The 19,185-nt window shown below is 42.0% G+C and overlaps 1 protein-coding gene across 6 annotated transcripts in view; it reads right to left on the reverse strand.

The window, feature by feature from the left end:
- BEND7 (BEN domain containing 7) overlaps nucleotides 1-19,185 on the reverse strand; it is a 47,442-nt gene that overhangs the window by 4,391 nt on the left and 23,866 nt on the right. For 2 of the 6 annotated variants that reach the window (XM_030290726.4, XM_002192751.7), the window contains 3 exons: nucleotides 15,289-15,514; nucleotides 10,385-10,504; nucleotides 2,283-2,333 (listed from right to left, as the gene is read on the reverse strand). In XM_030290726.4, the coding sequence (XP_030146586.3) occupies nucleotides 2,283-2,333; nucleotides 10,385-10,504; nucleotides 15,289-15,514 (397 nt within the window). Of the gene's footprint in view, nucleotides 1-2,282; nucleotides 2,334-10,384; nucleotides 10,505-11,098; nucleotides 15,028-15,288; nucleotides 15,515-19,185 lie in introns of those variants that run through there. The other 4 variants (XR_005982550.2, XM_030290704.4, XM_072918921.1 and 1 more) reach the window with 4 other exon arrangements.

Genomic DNA, 19,185 nt, shown 5'->3' on the forward strand with positions numbered 1-19,185 from the left:
TAAGATCCTGAACTACTAAGTCCACAACAACCATATCCCCAAGTGCCACATCTGTACAACTTTTAAATACCTCCCAGGACTGTGACTCCACCACTTCCCTGGACAGCCTGTTCCAGTGCCTGATAACACTTTTGGGGAAGAAATTTTTCCTAATACCTGAGGCCATGATTTATCTTATATTAGCTGTCATCTGCAACCAAGGCCCATTGCATGAGGCACTGTACAAACATAGTCAGAGAGACTTTTCCCCAAAGATTTTTCAAGCTAAACAGAGAAGACAGCTGAATAAATTGCATGCAGACTCTCTTTAAAGAACCTGTCAAGCACCCTTTTGTAAAACCAGCTGTAGTAAAACAGGGAAAGACCCCTATAAAAATCATATTTCACCTCTTTTGCTACATTCCTTGATACAAAGCAGCTATATTTTGGCTGTGTCTCATAATTACTGTCATTATACTTCTGTGTATCACTTTAAATAATCTGCTTCCAACAACAGTTTGAGATTACACAGATCTGTCCTATAAAGAGGCACTGGCACACATATAATAATGGGTGTGAGTCAAATTCTTGGCTCACAGCCTGTGAGCATCACCTCCCCCCCAATGCAAACTGCAGTGTGGTTTATTTAGGCATCCTTCCACAGGTAGTGTGGAGCAGTACACATCACACACAAGCATTTCAGCTCAAAAGCTGCATGCATGGATGCTCAAAGGTGTACAAGCAAACAGACCACAGGGGTGTCTGAAATGGAGTAGAAAGGGAGTTGCATTCTCTACCACAACCATCTCAGCATGTTCATCTCCATCCCTGATGTACAACCCGAGCAGTGACTACAGAAACTGCTCCAAGAAACATACAGCAAACTGTTAATTCTGCTCCTTAATGTGATTATCGGAGCAATGAGAAGATAACACCACATCACATTAAGAACCTTTATTAGGGTTCTCTCACAGCGGAGTTGCTTCCCTCCCTGATCAAAGAAACCAACAGGATGTTGTTTGGAAGGGACCTTTCAATGCAGAGCTTCCTGCATCTTTCATGGCAGCCGTACCCTGACACATTATTCAGCGGCTGGCCAGGAAAGCAGGACGGCGGCCCAGGCAGCGCGTGCTCCAGCCCCCCTGGGTCCATGCCAGAACCAGACTGTGGCTGCTTGTCCTCCCAACTGCTCCCTGCTCCTATTCCTTAGTAACTGCACGTGCTCCGACAGCGCTCCACGGCTGGCAGCTGCTGCTCCAGCACACAGCAGCGGGGTGTGAAAGATCCTTCTCCAGCCCTTCTGCAGGAGAGATCAGGGAGTCCTGGCACAGGAGACAGATGCTGTGATGGTCACCAATAGTCTTCTGTCCTCCCCACAGCTGTCAGGTACCGTGTAATGTGCTCAGAAATCCAGCCCTGCCCTGCTCTTCCAGCAATGGCATTGCTGATCTCTAACCACCCTTTGTTGTTAAATGAAATAACACAAAACCTCACTATAATCAATGATGTTATTTGTCTGCCCAAGATCCTCTCTCCTTTGGGGATAAGAAGCAGCATCTCAGTGACATTACAGACTCTGAAATTTAGGGAAATGACCATCTCCCCAGACTCTGGTCCCTCTGGATTTTCAGAGGATGGCAGCTCAGCTCCTACCATCCTGGCACTGATGGACCAACTCCTAATGTGAGGGTGCTTCAAATTTCAGTCTCAGTCTGGTGACACTGGTGATTTCAACACCAAATTCAACAGTGTGGAAAAATGTTATTTCCCAGTCTACACAGCTGCACAGCCAAGCTGCTACATAGCAATTGTCAGGCTTTTAAGGCAGGGTGGCTGCACTTCAAGAATAAGTAAACTAACACTTAACTAGCATGTAAATATATCTGCAATCCTTCTGTGAGTCCAAGATATTACAGCTAATACCTCCAACAATTCAACAGATGTGACACTACAAGTGATTGTGTTTGTCCCTACCAATAACTCTGTTAAGAGATAAAAAATACTCCCAGAAATATCAGGAATGAGCACAAGTCCCTATCTGGCATAAGAAGTGTAACTTACAGACCTTATTAGCTTAGCTGCTCCCATGGACCTTGAGGTTTTATGAATATGAAATTGAGGGGAAAATTGTAAGATTCTGAGCCATTTGTTTTTTAACACAGACCATTCAAAACTTTAGATAGCAGAGTCCTGTATGCAATTACCCAGCTGTACATGGCAAGCCAGGATTATTGAAAAGTGCTTCTGTGCCATAAATAAACAAAACCACATAGAAGACTGATAAAAATTTTCATGCATTTTACCTGTTTGTAGTAGAGAAATGTCCGGCTTCTCATCACAGTCAGTTGCCTCTGCTGATTACAAATATAAACAAGAAATCTCATTACTTTTACTGAATATGGGAATGCGATTAAAAACCTACAGACTGTGAAGTGATTTTGCATTTTCTATCTACTTTCCTCAGCTGCACATTTGCAAGTGCTCTGTTAAAAACTCACTGCTTGGAGGAAAAGGTCATATAATAAAAATGCAAACTTGGACGAGGAAGTTGGGTATTAAGAAGCAATTGTGCCAGCAATGGGATGGAGTAACACTTGTAATTTTTAAGGTTCCAGCATGTCTGTATGATAAGAGGAGTTGTGACCACTCGATAAAGTCACAAGAGAAGTCCCCAGCGGTCATTAGAGGAAGAGCCTTTCAGGCTGGAACTCCACCCACTGACAGTCATCAGATGCCTGCAGGGAAAGGGACACTCCCATTTCTGCACCCAAACTTCCCATGACCACAGGCAAGCTCACTTTGCAGGGGACAGATTTACTATGGCAAAATGTCTTCAAAATGCAGGTGGGTGCCCGGTGTAATTAAAAAAGCACGTGACCACACTGGCAATTAACGTGTATATACACACGTGCTTTCAACCCACAGCTTATGCAAGAGGCATTTGACTTAATTTGGCCCACGGTGAAGAGAGGCTAAAAGCCTAATTTGTTCATTTTGTGTTTGCCAGAGGCCAAGGGAATGCACAGTCATAGCTCGCCTCGCTCAGCAGATGTGCAGGGACTTGTTAGGCTGTAGTACCCGGGACGTGCATGTGAGCCCTGAGTAAATCAAAGGTGTGTAACAGGAAATCCTTGCCTAACCTAAACAAGCCCTATTCAAAATCCTATTACCTTTGTCTTTTGGCACTGCAGCATGATCTTTAAGGCCTTTGAAGCACAATGAGATCTTTGAGGGCACTTCCGCAAATGAGGTGTGGTCATATAGGACGAGCCCATTATCACTCATTATCACCGAATCACAGAATAGTTTGGGTTGGAAGGCACCTTATAAGTCACCCAGTCCAACCCTCCTGAAATTAGCAGGGAGAGAGCTTCAAATAGATCACGTTGCTCAAAGCCCTGACCTTGAATAATTCCAGGGATGGGGCATCCAGCATCTCTCAGAGCAGCCTGTGTCAGTGTTTCATCACCCTCATTGTAAAAAATTCTTCCTTATATCTAATCTAAATCAACCATGTTGTGATTTAAAATTATCACCCCTTGTTCTACAAACTACATTGTACAAGGTCTCTGTGGTGGATATATATCTGCTCACATCCATTCACTGCACAATATCCACAGGGATTAAAACCAAGGCTGCAGATAAACTAAGCAACTCAGTTCACCTCCCACTTAAGACTAAGCTAACTGCCCTGATCATCTTTATCATGGCTCTGCATACGAGGATGTTCAGTTGTTGCCTTCATGATGATAATGTCTAATCCAGCTGCTAATCTACATTAGTTTTCTAATGTAATCCATCAACCTTTGTCTCTCCATCCCTGATCCAAGAGACTGCTGTCTCTCCCACATGCCTGGATGTCAGGTTAGTTTTTAGCTATATGCTCTCAATTCCGCAAAATTAACTGAACCAAAAAAACATAAACAAACTAAAACCCTAGTATCAGGCAGCTTTCCTCCCACAAAAGGTTTAAATGCAGAGCCCTGATAAATTAATGGCACAGACTTGCAAGAGACACAGTGCCTGGAATTGATACCTTTTTCTGCTTTCTTTGAGAAGGTGGCACCCTGAGCAGGAACAAATTCAGTGCCTGGTACAGCTCACTGTGAAAACCTTGAATTTTGGAAGGGACAGGTGGCTCACTAAGTGGGAAGGGATCATCCAGGCTAGTTTGAATCTAGACCAGACACTCAGTGATGGAAGGACTGGATGTGCAAGGGAGGAGTCAGCATGGTGCAACGAGAAGCCAAAACTCAGCCAATGGGATATACACGGCTTTGAAAACCATGTCAGTCTGAGGCCAGCTTCTAGCAATGCTGTGAAGAACTACCTGCACCAGGTGATTCTGTGGCACAGCAACTCAGCATACAAGGGACAAAGCTCCATCTGGCCCCTTGGGTAGAAGGGAGCCAAGTTATGAAAATGGGGGAAGCCAGATCTGAGTGCTGGCAATGGACTGGAGAGCCTTCCCTCTATGAGTATCAGGGGTGGTGCCAATGGGCTGCCCACTGTAGTGACAGCTTCTCTAGAAATCTCTGCAGCAATTTGTGAAGTAGCTCCAGAGATGTGGTCACCTTTCTGCCTAACTGCTCTTCTTACACCAGAGGAAGCCAATAATACAGAAAAAACCCAAATGGAAACAAGGAACTTTCAGAAGGTAAGGACTTGAGTCTTCAACTGTGCAGAACCAAAAGTTACCTGGCTGTTTTAATTTGGCAGAAGACTGATAAATGTGGTTCAGCTCTCCACCAATTGTTCCAGCCTCATTCCTCATGCCAGCATAAATGTTTATACAGTCACCAAGATCAGATCCAGTAAAAAACTGACAACATGGCCACAGGAATGCCTGTGCCAGGGCCAGAAAGGGAGTGGGAGTGCAGTAGATGCTCAGAGAGCTACTCACTCCTCTCAGCAGCTGCCAGGATTTGTTTTATGAAACTGGATGTGTAACTGCAGCTCCAGGTGAAGTACAACACAGGGGAATGGCAAACATCTCGACCTCCTAACATGGATATAAACCACCAGTCTCTTACATGTCATTCCAAGAAGAAAGGAAGGTTTGCATTTGACAACCACACCTACAGACTGCCAGCCAAACCTCACTGTCTTGAGCCAGCTTTCAAGACAAGGCAAGCAGGAAGAGAGCCTACTGTGGGAACTCAGAGCCTCTTCTTTGCCCTTTCCTTAGACAGGGTGCAGCAGCTCTAGCAAAATAATGCTGGTCATTTCCTTAGGCTCCCCCCAAATTGTGTAGTTTCTGAGGTACATGTCTGTCTGTTAAGTGTACACTTGCTGCTTTCTTGGAAAGAAGTACACATGTGCTCAGGGCTGGAGAGTTGACTATAGCAGTTACAGTTACTGTTTTAATATTGCTGTTTTTTTTATCTAAAATACTGGCCATAAACACACTGTACCACATGCTGGATTTCATCCTACATCCTTCCTGGCCCTGTGTGTATTGCTAAGCAAAAATCAACCCAATCTCTTGCAGCATATAGATATCGTGTCAAAATCAGAAACCAGGGAATGAGAAGGCTGAAGAAAAATGGAAAGAAGGAAAAAACCTCACGCAAACAATGGAAGCAGCACTTTGAACAAGGGCATGGGAGAAAAAACATGTTCCCAGAAAAAAAAAATAAATAAATCATATTTCCAGGAAAAAAAAATTCCTTCTTCCCCACTATTTTACACTGCAACAAATAATATTAATTTTAAACACCAATTCAAGGATTAAGCATCATAGCACACAAGTTATTTAAATGAATCTTGCCTGAACATTTTCAGCATGTTTTCCAAAATTGCTCTATTTTCTTTTAAGGAGTCAGGCAATCCAAAGGTTCTGGGTAATCACTTGGCATGAACAGCTCCTAGACCATGTACTGTGGCAGTGTTAGAACAGAATCACAGCATATCCTGAGTTGGAAGGGACCCACAAGGATCACCCAGCCCCTGGCCCTGCACAGGACAGCCCCAGGAATCCCACAATGTGGTAATTTCCATATTATTGCTATTACATGTTACCCCCACAGCATCAGCTTTCCCATGGACAGCCGCTATGGAATAATGGCTCACGGGCTCTTCAAAACATAAAAAGGGAGGAAGAACTTACTGTGGGAGATGTGTGAACCCTGACCTGCTGCTTTTTTATGGATGGAGAGTTTAGTAATCAAAAGGCTCGAATGCAGTGCCTGCACAGAGGTGACAGGAGCAGCCAGTCAGCTCCCTCTGGTTTTACCCTTTTTAAGATCTCTGTGATAATGGCTGACTGTCTCCCTCTGTGCTGCCACTGGCAAGGCCACCAGACACCTGCTCGTGTTCTCTTTTGCAGGGTGAAGGGACCAAGCCAAGCACTGTAAATTATGAGGCAATTTGCATTGTAATTCATGCTGCTTTAAGAGAGGAAACCCATGCACACGCACTTCCTTTGACTTCTTTCCTTCCAGGGCAACTTTGCACCCCATCCTGTCCACCAGAACAGTTCAGCTTCTCTTCTGGGAGAAGACAGACATGGCATCATGAAGCTGTCTTCACTATGCTCTGCTGCTGGCATGACATGGGACCAGTAGTCAAGGCTGAAGAATATTATCATACTCTTTAATTTTAATTATAACATCTGTTTGTAACATTAACCTCACAGTCTCTTCTCCTCTTTGTGACAGCTAACTTGTGAAATTTTGAAAAGACTGAACAGGGCCAATAAAAATTTAATGGCAGTGACAGCTTTATTCTCAGATCTAACAAATAAAAAACGCTACCCAAGTCTCAGATCTCAGGCAATAATCTAAAAGAACTAAGAAAAAGTTGAAGCAAAATAAATAAATTTAAAACATAGAATATTCCCAGCTATGAAAAATATTGTCATTGATTCAGAATGTAAATGAATTTTTATTTGGCTTAGGATAACAACCTTTCAAAATCTACACGGGGGAACAATTTTCTAGAAAGCAGAATTTTTAAGTGTTTTTTTTTTTTTTTTAATTAGCTTTTGAAATAAGGAGCTTTTTCAGTCCCTAATTCTAGGAGATCAGCCAAATATGGTAAATAAGGTTGAAGCTGGGCAGCATCTATGATCTAGTGATCATAATTTCATTTAATTTGGAAACACTCATGGGAGTACACCCTATAGAAGGGGCTACAAAAAGCAGATCCACCCCAGTTGTTTGATAGAATTCCCTGAAATTATTACTGTAACTGAAAGAGCAGGGTTTAGGTTTTCTGACTACAATAATGTTTCACAGGATAAAGTGGAGAGGGCTGCTCCTGAATGCAGTATCTGTCTGGTTTGAAATTAAAAACTCATTAGAGGATGTACTGAATGGCTTGGGGGAAAGCAAGCAGGATGAAAAGTCCCTTCCCTCTTAAATACTTCTGCTGTTAAAATTTAGCCCAACACAGTGCTGACTAGAAAGTTGTCTTGTGACCTCTGAAATAAATGGATCATCTCCATATAAAGTCTGTGCATTATGACAAACCAGGAACTGATGCAGATAAATAATAAGATCAAGCATCAGGGAGACACATTGGTTCAGAAAGTCCTGGGTAAAGTTAGATTAATGGTGGCTCAGATTTGTTCTTTGGGCACCTTAGCCTATCCCCACAAGATGAGCAGGCATGTTCCTGTGAGCAGGTGGAGACAGAACTCAAAGAGAATGACCTGGGAGTATGGACACAGGACACTTGCTCAGCTTCTGCTCCACTGGCCACAGGCAGGCTGGAAGAGCTCAGCCAGAAGAGTGATGAATCCCACATCTCAGTGGCTGCAAATCCCATAGCTTTAAAATACTTAAAAGCCAAGGTCTACAACATGAAGTCCTGGGAAGAGCTTCTACCTCCATGTTTGCCCTCCCCTCCTGTTTTGGTCTCTGTAAATTACACACAATTTTGGTATGGTTTCACAATAAATATAGAAATTGTGCATAATTCCAACATCACTAGTTCTGTATCAGGATGAAGTTGCTGAGGGCTGAGAGACTATCCTACCAAACACCATAACATCCTTCCCTCAGTCCTACAAAGGTCCCCAGGCATCAGCCAATGCTGGACACAAAATATGGGAGTAGATGGATCTGTTGCTTGGTCAGCTCTAAATTCCTCATATCAGAAGCTCACAATTGTATCATAAAAGTACTAACAAACCTTATTTCAACAACATGAGCAATTTACTGCAACCAGCTGTCTGCTCCTGCCTCTCTGCTCCCATCTACTGTTTTGCTGTCACAAAGGCCTGAGAAACTTCTTTGCTTCAGTGCAAGGTCAGTTGTGTTAGCTACAGCCACCAGAGGAGATGGCGGTGGCTGGAAAGTTGCAAGTGGCCACAGCGGTGTGTTCAGTCACTCCTGACACACTGAAAACAGCATGTCTGCCTGTGGCCACATCAGAGAGAAACTGGGGCACTTCAGGGATTGGGCAGTAAACAGCACAAAAAAAGAGCTTTTCTATCAACCTAGGTATTGTGTAAGGGTCTTTTCAACAAGTAAACTTGAGGGGCTGCTAGGTACACTGCTGCTCACTGTGCATCCACATACAGGTGAAGAAGTCACCTTCCCTCTGCAGCACAGACAGGGGAGCCTATCTGATTCTGGCACACTACTCAGCTTCACTTATTTTCTTCATAGTCCTGCTAGCTTACATACAATATCCTCTGCTTAGATTCTCCCATCCTGAGCAAGGACCAGAGATAGAGGTGGCCCCATTTAAAAAGCAGAAGCTGAAAGTCATTGTCATTTTAATTAATATCCTGCAGAGGCAAGAAGAAAAGCAAATAAAAAAGGATGAAAGAAAATAAAAATCAAAACAAAATTAGGTCAATCCTCTTTCCTGAGGGATCATCTGCAGACAACCCAAGGACCCGCTGATCCCCACATCCTGCACAACATCCTTCACCTTACTGTAGCCTGGCATCCCACTTCCACCCTCCTGTCCTGTGGAGGCTGAAAGGCAGAAGGAAGGGGCAGAAAGCAATCCTGTTGTACAACCAGTAATCTGACACTGCCTTTAACAAGATTAACTTGTATCCCTCTGTCCTCCATCCCCCAACACACAAGAAAACCTTTTTAAGGCCAGTGCTGGTTTGTTTCTCTACCCTGGGAAGCTTATGCCACCGAATAATCTGCACTTTTGTCCTCCTCCAGCATTATTTCTGTCTCTGGGTGTTTCTCATTTTCCTGTGTCTTATGAATTTTCCTCCTGGCATTAATAACGTTGTGGAGAATAATTTCAGATGCCAGCCTAAGTGTGTGTTTCAGAGATGCAGCTTTGGACAGAAAAGGTTGGCCCTGCGAGACAGGGAGATGGAGAGGACATTTCCTGTGGTCTCACTCACCACCAGGGACCACAGGGTGAGCATTCCCTGTGGAGCCATCAGGTTTCCCATCCCGTGGATGTTAATAGGCACTTAATTGTGGTGATGGGCAGAAGGGAAGAGGGGAAAAGGCAGGCAGTTAAATACAGTAACAGTAAAGGACTGTGTTTAAGGAGGTGGCACAAGTGAAGTGCCTCAGACAACAGTGTCAGATGTGCCCAGGGAGAGACAGGCAAGAAATACAGCTCTGAGGGAGCCTTAAGAAAACTGCAGGCTGAGAAAGGGGAAGTAAAGCCTTGTATGGAGAAAGCCCCTTGTAGGACTGGAGGGATGAAGATGAGGAGACTAGTTATGGTTATAAGGTAATTACATGTCTCTTAATCAGTAGCATTGCTTTCCCAAGAACTCTGCTGGGGATTTCCAGGCTGCACACTCATGGCTGGAGCTAAGGGCTCAGGAGCAGCGTGCTGTCAGGGTGAAAGCTCAGCACTGAGCTCGCTGCAGGCTGGTCCCAAGCATCCAGGTTATCCCAGCCCAAGCTGAGCAGCTTTGCTGCAAAACCCTGCCTAGATTACCTGTCACTGCTGGCAAGCTGCCTCCCACGTATTGCAGAGCCTTGCTGGCACAACCAGGGTGGGTGGCTGGGTTTTCTTTTTTTGTTTTGGGGCTTTTTTTCTGATTCTTTCACAAGGAATGTGAGAAGACTCATCTATTTTTCCAGACACATACAGTTTAGAGGGAAAGGTCAGTTGGGTTATGCCTTAACAGTACAGTCAGTGGCTCGTCAGACTAAATAACACAGAATTAAAAAGCTTCTACCTGCAACCCTGGATGGATCAGCTAATTTCTGGGAAGAAGAGTTTGGATGCTAAAGAAAAGGTGCAACATTTGAGTAACATTCAAACCTAACTTGTCTGTAGAGACAGCTCCTAAACCTGCTACCATTCCAAACCCACAGAAACCTGCTAAAGTGTTAAAGTTCTAATTTTTATAGAATGAACAAGTACAATTCTACAGTCAACAAGAAAAATACTTCTGTGGATACAAAGGCTCTAAGCTTTTAATCTTACACTCACACATTGTTCTTCATATTTTTATACATACCTGAGCCTCTTTTTAATCGTCTTCTTGCAAGTTTAATTTGATCCTGAAGAATCTGGACCCAGTCCCTAGGACCAGGAAGTTTATCCACATGGTTAGCAGTGCAGTATTTTTCTGTAAAGACTGAAATAAAAAGATACCACTTTTTTGAAACGTGCCACCAAAAATGGAGAAAAGGAGATGGGAGAGGGTGTTAATCAAAATATATGAAAATTTTCAATTATCAAACAGAATTTTGAAGGCCAAATGTAGGATTGTGAGAATAAAGCCCAACTCAGTGTTTCACAAGTTCACCATTCAGAAGTGACTTGGCTGCATAAATGTCACAGGAATGGCATCATTACTAAGTATAAAAGCCTGTCCAGAGAAATATTCTACACCTGATGTCTTCATGAATTTCACACAAAATGATCACAGGAAAATAATACTGTACTTAGAACTGAGTCTCAGATGTGGCAGGCCCTTGTTAATGCTGCCTTCCATATGGTACAGATAGAGAGCTGAAGATGTGGTCATTTGGTGGCCTCTTGCTCAGGTTCCTAAGGCTGCAGACAAAGTCATGAAAGAGTAAAGTCCTACCACTGTGGAAATCTCCACAGTTTTTATACTGCCAAACCAGATGGAATAGAATTTTTATAAAGCTATTAAAAAAAAAAAAAAAAAAGGCACTATTACTGAGAAAAAAAATATGCTACCGGTCTAATTTTGTATTTTGTAAAAAAGGTACAGAGAGTCAACATTATCTTTAAATCCATATTTACAACAAACCTAACAGTGTTATACCAAAAATACAGAATTATAAATTGAGCGAAACTGATGCAATTGATTTTCATCATGCAACTGAGAGGTGTGCAAAAAATAAAAAAGTGCAGAATAGAAAAAATATTCTTGCTGTTAGTGTTGCTATTGTAAACTTGGTCAGAGGTCTCAGAGTCCAGTGTCCAATTATGACTGGCAAACAAAGAGAGAAAGCTGGTCCCAGCTCAAGGGATTTGTAATTCTTGAGAATAAGTATCACACAAATGGGATCGAGAAACATGCAACAAAAAAATTACAATTTGAGTATTTTTATACACACACTTTTGAAGCAGCACTACCTGCTAAGTATAAGAGAACCAAAAGTAATTCCCCCCTCCAAGCTCCTTCCATGCTAACAGCTTCACAAAACCATGGCAAGGCAGGCATCAGCAACACTTTGCTGTGCAGTCTGATCTACAAGGACAGCAGACCAACTCTGAGGGCTGCCCACAGAAGCCAATACATCCCCACACATTCACAGTGTTTGATTTGCAGCAAACATCATCTTTGTGAAGGTAGAAATAATCTCTTCCTTCTGAATCCATGTGGTATCTTATACAATGGGCGCCTGACCAATGACTTGTGACTCCTACTTACTTAAAACAGGCAACTGCTCAATGTGTGGTTAGAGAAATAACAACAAAAAGAAATGGGAATGCAACAACTAGGAGGCAGGGGAATTGGGACCTGCCCTTTCTCATCCACCCAAGCTGTATTGTATTAACAAACCCTCTGCCATAGAAATAGAGACTGATTTCAATTTAAAGACCATCTAGTCCAACCCCCCTGCCACAAGTAGGGACATCTTGCACTTCATCAGATTGCTCAATGCCCTGTCCAAGCTGATCTTAAACACTTTCAGGAATGGAGCACCCAAAGCTTCCCTGGGCAAACTGTTCCTATAGTGTCATAATCATAATTTAAAAAAAAAAAAAAAAAAAAAAAAAAAAAAAAAAAAAAGCTACAGGCTCTGGTAAAATATCCACCCTCATCTTTCTTACAAGCCCCTTTTATATATTAAAAGGCCACAATAAGGTCTGCTAGAGCTTTGTCTTCTTCAGGCTGAAACACATCAAATTTCTCAGCCTGCCTCCGTAGCAGAGATGCTCCAGCCCTCAGACCATCCTGGTGCTCTCCTCTGGAATTGCTCCAACAGGTCCGTGTCTTTCCTGTGCTGGGGACCCCAGAGCTGGATGTAGAACTGCAGGTGGGGTCTCACCACACTGGAGCAGAGGCACAGAATCATGCCCACAGTTCTTGTGAATTTTTTGCCTATCAGTACTTCCAAGTCCTTTTCTGCAGGGTTGCTCTCAATCCCTTCATCCACCAGTCTATACAGATACTGGGGATTGCCCTGATGCAGATGGAGGACCTTGCACTCGTTCTTCTTAAACATCAGGAGGTCCACATGGACCCACTCCTTCAGCCTGCCAAGGTCCTGGATGGCATCCCTTTCCTCCTGTCAACCAACCACACCACTCAGCCTGGTGCCATCTGCAAACTTGCTGAGGGTGGCCTAGAAACCAGTGCCTGTGTCATTGATGAAAATATTAAATCTCACCGGTCCCACTATGGATCCCTGAGGGACACATCACACTTATATCTGAACACAGCTCATTGATTTCTGCAGGGAAGGATTTCACTGGCTGAATTTCTAGTCAACAACACAAAGGAAAAATAACTGCTTCTGACTAGATTTATTTTTTCATATTTTTCTTTTTTTTTTCCCCTGTTCTGAGTGAAAGACTCACAAGAGAAGCTGATTGCCCAAGAGAAACACTGCAACTGATACAAGTGCCACTGAATGAATATCCAAAGTCAAAAGACAGAATTGCTCCCTGGCTAATCATTCTGTTGCAGAAGCATTAAATTACTTATAAGGACAGCAGTGAAAATGTTTTCAGACAGGAAGAGTGATTTTAAAGCAAACAGTCCTTCCTTTAAATTCTCTGCCCATTTTTGTCATTAATGTAGCCTTTTGTATCTCTGTCAGGGAAAAGGACTAAAAGTGCCACTAAAGGATATCTGGGCACGTGGTAGAAGAATGTCCTAATGATAATAATGCAAACAACACGATGTTGTTCTTGTAGAGATTTCATACTGGCTCAGTTATTTCTTGGAATAAATGAAACCACAGTGTCTGATAGCTCAGCTCCTTGGAGGGAAGAAGGGTGCTATTGGAACCAGACTGAGTGAAGATCCACAGGACGTCAGACCTTGGCATCTTATTCCATCACAGCTTTTAGGGACAGGCTTCCCTATCAGGGATCAGGCACTAGCATTTGGGCAATACTGTAAATGCCAATAAAGATCACTGTTATGACAGTGGTACCTAGTAGTACCATCACAGATTAAATTTTTCTGTTGGAACTACAAGTCCCTCCTTTCTTCTCTTAAACTCAAGGGAAGAGGTTAATCCAAGCCTCAGAATTTGCTATACTAGTACAATCTTAGCTACTGAGAAACATTGCTCTCTGCAGTGTGTACCAGCTGCTAATTTAGTAGTCCTGTTGCATTTACTGTAAAATATTTATTTTATCAGGTGCTGTTCAATTTAGAGTGGGTTTTTTTGAAGTCATTTTGAACTCCTCTTTCTTTCATTTAACTTATTTATTAAAGCTTTTAAGGAACAATGAGATACAGATAGAGAGAATTCAGACAGATTTTTGCAGATTACTCAGCTCAAGAAAAGAAGGTACAAAACAGTGTTTGTGATTTAAACCTAAATACAAGTGTAACTGAAGAAAGTCTGTCAGCTACTCTGTAAGATATACTAGGACTATGACATAGGCACAGCATACACTTTGCTGCAGAACTGCACAGCTGAGAGGGTCCTCTGAAGCCCTTCATGCCCAGCCTGCTGCTCAAAGCATGGCCAACTAGATCATAATGCTCTGGCCTGTGACCAGTCACATTTTGAGTATTTCCAGGGATGGAGGTCCTGCAGCCCCTCTGAGCCCCTACTGCACTGCTCAACCACCCTTATGTTGAAAATGCTTCTCCTTATCAAATTGCAATTTTCCATGTGTTCAGTGCCTCTTGTGCCTCTGAGACGAATCTGACCCCACTTATCCACACCATCCCATCAGGTAGTTGTCAACAGCAGTAAGGTTTCTCCTGAATCATCTTCTCTCCAGTTCTCTCAGCTTTCTCTCATTTGATACTGAAGCAGGGAAGTGGTGAAGTCATAAGTCTTGGTGGTCCTTGTACTGGACTCAAGCCAGTTTCTCAATGCCTTTCTTTCATGGGGAGAGGGGTCCAAAAGCAGGCACAGAGGTGGTTGGAGAAGATTCTCCTGCCTCCTTTTGCTGCCAATGGACTCACAGAAGCTCTTCTTATTGCCCTGTGTACCCTAAGTTAGCAATCTGAACCTGGTAACAAGTCTCAGCCTCTAAAATAAGCTCCTCCCTTAGAGCTTATTTTTGGCCTGTCTTTTGGTAATATGGGTATTGTCCCTACAATATCAGATTTCAAAATAGAATCCAGTTCAGAAACTCTGGCCTAATAATACCAGCTCTTTATATACTGTCATCAGAGAGTTTGAAAGTACATATGTTCTTCTGGAAGCTAGATAGCTGTGGCTGCTAGGAAAAATCAACCAGCAAAAGGTGCAAAGGTGCTCACACCAAGAAATTTGCTCCCCCAAGAGAAGGACCACTGTACTTATGAGCATCAAACTCATCTCATGCCAGTATTATCTTCCTCCATCTCTCCCCAGTCCAGCCACCAACTACTGAAAAATTTACAGAGCAGACACAGTCAAATACAGTGCAAGACTCAGAACCTTGATTGAAGCGTATCAGTTACACTGTCATTATGTTTTCAAGATTTCTTTGCATCTCTGATATCTGGGGGAAAAAAAATAATTATCTTACATGAACATTGAGTTTCCAGCCTTAGAGCCTGACTTCAGAAACCAGGATCACTGGCTTAAAATTAACACAAGCTGTCCCCGTAGAAGCTATTTTTAACAAGTGAATGAAAGGGAATAAAAATAAGACTGCATATTTTAATAGACCTAACACACGTCAGAAAGTCTAATCCCCTCACACTCTCCTTAGCTGAGAATATGTTCTAATTACACATAGGAAAGAAAGCAGAAAACATACCTTTTATTGCACCCACAATATTTTGGTCTAGTCCTTTCCGGTTGTCATTGAGACCTCTTTTCCTTTTGCCATTTGGTAAAGAGTTAGCCAAAGTGTTGTCATCAAAAAATGCACAGACCAGCTTCCTAAAGAGCAGACTTCCTGAGCGAGTGTAGTTTGATAATATAGAGTCCAGCTGTGATTTTGGCATGAAGACATCAAAGCCTTCTGCAAGTTGCACTTCTGGCTACCAAAAGAATACAAATGTTTTAATTAAACAAGCATTCAAAGACATTATTTTACTTCAATCATGCATCTGGTGAGACTTTACAATCACTTCATCAAACCATGAATTTTTTCCCAGCTCTTCAGGACCACAGCAGCCTAAATCACTGAAATCAAACCCCATCAGTGAATAAGCACCTTAAAAGGCAAATCAAACAATCACACTCCTTGTCTAATGTCTGTAAAAGTTAACAACTACTGACATAATTTCTAGGCATACAGCTAACAAAAAGACAGGAGATACCTTTCAGTGTTGGGTAATAATGACAAAGCACAGGATCATCGCAGAGCAGTGCTCCAAAGTGATGCTTTTTGAACATTTATCTAACCATTTAATGGACTTGTTTCACTGCCAAATGCTGTGAACGAGTGTGCTGTGGGGCAGCCAGGCACTTCCAAGAAGCACAAATGCAGGGATACTGGTCCAATCCATGTGGCCTCCCAAGAGGGCTTCCAGTGAAGATATGGCCCACATGAGTATTAGCAGATGATGAGCTCAAGGTTGCCCCTGGAGCCAGCACTTGCTGAGCATCCATTTGTCACTCCTTTTCATAGTCCCAAAATGCATGTTTAGAAGAGGATGATGTTAGGCAGACAGTTTATTCCAGTACAAAAATCCTCAACAGTGAATCACAGGGGTTTAAGTGATTGCCAAGGTGAAATGGAGGGGAAGACGAGAAAAGAAAATCACGCTGTATTTCACAAGAGTCTTCTCTCAAGTACACTGAGGGCCAAAACAGACAAAGGCCTTTGAGGAAGTCCCCTTACCAAGAGTCTTTTTGCTGCCCCTGTCTGTACATATCAGAAATTACATGAACAGCATTCACAGAATTTTCTTCTGTGAGTACCATACAATGCTTATGGTCACACTTCTTCATGGAATAATTATGTATCTAGAAAACACATTTGGAATAAACTAAAATTTTGAAAATACTGTTTAGCAATTGGCAAGGAGGTAAAAGAATCACTGATCATGATATGAGGAAATAAGCCAATATTACAGCCTTACTCCTAAGAACTTGCCCTTTTTTTTCCCCATATGAAATATATTCAGCAATGATGATGATTTTCAGAGAAGTTTACAGAGCAAGAGCAAATGCCATCTCCCATCATATCACCTGCAAACATCTTGACTCTAGACAGAAGAAAAGCATGACAGTCTCAGAACAATTTGGCTGTGTAATTATTTTCCCATGGATTTGTAAAAATCAGTATGAAGAGTGTTGCAGCGAGTAGAGTATTTCCAAAGTATGCACTGTCATGGGATATGGATGTGTACTGTGTGACAAAACTGAAGATTACAATGCTTTGGGAAGCCAGGATGAAGAATCTTAAAATATACAGGTAACAATAACAACAAAAAATTATAAGAAGCATATAAATACATACTACATATTAACTATGTACATATTTATGTATTACATATAACTACATTTATATGTAGTTATACTAACAACATATAAAATTATGTAGTTCCTCAGCTTGTTCTGGATGAAAATTTGGTTTTTTACCTCAAGAACTTTGAAAATGCTGAATCCAGCAAAACAGTCAGTTACTGACATTTGAGAATATTCCAGTATAGGTGGGTTTTTAATATGTTACTTCTAAACTTCTGGTGAAAGAAAAGATTTTCAAGAGTACATAAATGCAGGCCAAGTTCACAACCTGGGAAAAATTCTACTTCATGTAAATCAAAAACCAGAATGCAGCTGACAGGTGATGAAGGATACCTGCCCTATTCTGTTTCTTTGGTCTTGTGATAGCCATCTAAGATGACCTCAATGATCCAAACACCCAGGGCAGAGAAATTATAGAACCATAGAAAAGTTTAGGTTGGAAAAAGCCTTAAAGGTGATTAACTCCAGCCATTAGCCTACCACTAAACCATGTCTCCAAGTGCCACATTTACATATCTTTTAAATACCTCCAGGGATGGTAACTGCCACCACTTCCCCAGGCAGCCTGTTCCCGTTCTTGACAACCATTTTGGGGAAGAAATTTTTCCCAATATCCAAAATAAGCCTTCTGTGGTGCAACTTGAGGCCATTTCCTCTTGTCACAACACTTGTAGCTGGGAGAAGGGATGGACACCCACCTAAGCTACACTCTCCTCTCAGGGAGTTGCAGAGAGTGAAAAGGTCCCCCCTGAGTGTCCTTTCCTCCAGGATAACTATCCCAGCTCCACTGCCCTTCTCTAGACATGCTCCAGACCCTGAGTATCTCTGTTGTGAGGAGCCCAAAACTGACACCAGGATGTGAGGTGAGGCCTCAGCACTGCTGAGTACGGAGGAACAGCCATTGCCTTGGTCTTGCTGGCCAGACTATTGCTGGTACCCTCACCAAAAGCCAGTTCTTCCTGTGGTACCTCTTCTGACACCTCCTACTTAAAACCCAAAAAGCCAGAAGGATCATGAGGCCCTGCTTCTCTATTTGTACTGAAAAATCAAGTGAGCCTCTTCTCTCCCCTCTCCTCATGGTTTCCCTCTTTCCTGGTCTTAGAACACCTGCATTATGCTTTGGCAGGTGCACCAACCACCCTACAATACAGCTGTAAAATACATTTCAAACCTTACCATTGTACCAGTGTGGATGAGTCATTATTATTTTAGTTTTGATTGTTTTATTCTTAATATAGGGATCAACTTGTTTATCAGTTAAATAATCTGGAGGCAAAACTGATTTATTCTTGCTTTCCTTTAGTAGTTAGCTCTTCTTCCATCAAAGACAATCAGTAACCATTTGAACATCATGATCACTCTGAATGTGATTTCTCAAAGAAAAAGCACTTATTAGTAGATAATGATCATGGCAAAAGGAACTGGAGGGTAAACAATTTGTGAACCATAAAATAAAGAAGAACAACAAAATAAAGAAGACCTGAATGCTAAAGGCTTTTGCTGTGCTAAAATTAACAGGCAGTGAATAAGATTTAATCCTAGATATTTTAGTAGGCTATAATATGTAGATTAAAAATTATTAGGTTATAAATGAAATATTACAACTGTAAAACAAACACAAGTTCAACTAAGAGTTGTAATCAGATCATTGCATTTCAAAAGCAGATTCTCTGATTCATGCTCTAGATTGAAGGTTTGTCTCACCAAGACATTTTCCACCTCTGTAAGTAGCAGTATTTCATCTCAGCAGGTCTGGACTAATTGCACTGGTTTTGGCAGCCCTGATTTTCTACCCATTAAACTTGGATTCTTCTTAAAGTTCAATAAATGTTGGCAAAATAGCAGTGGCAGCAGTGGTGATGTATGACACAGCACACACTACAGACAACCTGTGGAATATTCTCAAGGGAACATTTATTCATGATGCTTTGTAAAATGTCTTGCAGGTCTTTTCAGGCACACAGACATGCTGGTTGTGACCACACCAAAGATGTTTATAAAAAAAGTAGAAAAAGATAATGCTGACATTTGTTCTCAAAGAAGTGACTTTCTTAAGCCTTCTCAAAATATTTAAGGTCACATTTTATTTTTGCATTAAATATATCTGTTTTCAGAACTCAAATGCTTTCTTTCCAAAGACAAAACAAAATAAATTTGTTTGTCATGGGGTTCTGGCTCCATAAATTTAGTCAAACAACTGTTGTGGCAAGCAAGGGCTCAAGCATGGAAGGACAGA

The sequence above is a fragment of the Taeniopygia guttata genome, chromosome 1A (genome assembly GCF_048771995.1).
Source record: "Taeniopygia guttata chromosome 1A, bTaeGut7.mat, whole genome shotgun sequence".
Classification (NCBI taxonomy): Eukaryota; Metazoa; Chordata; class Aves; order Passeriformes; family Estrildidae; genus Taeniopygia; species Taeniopygia guttata.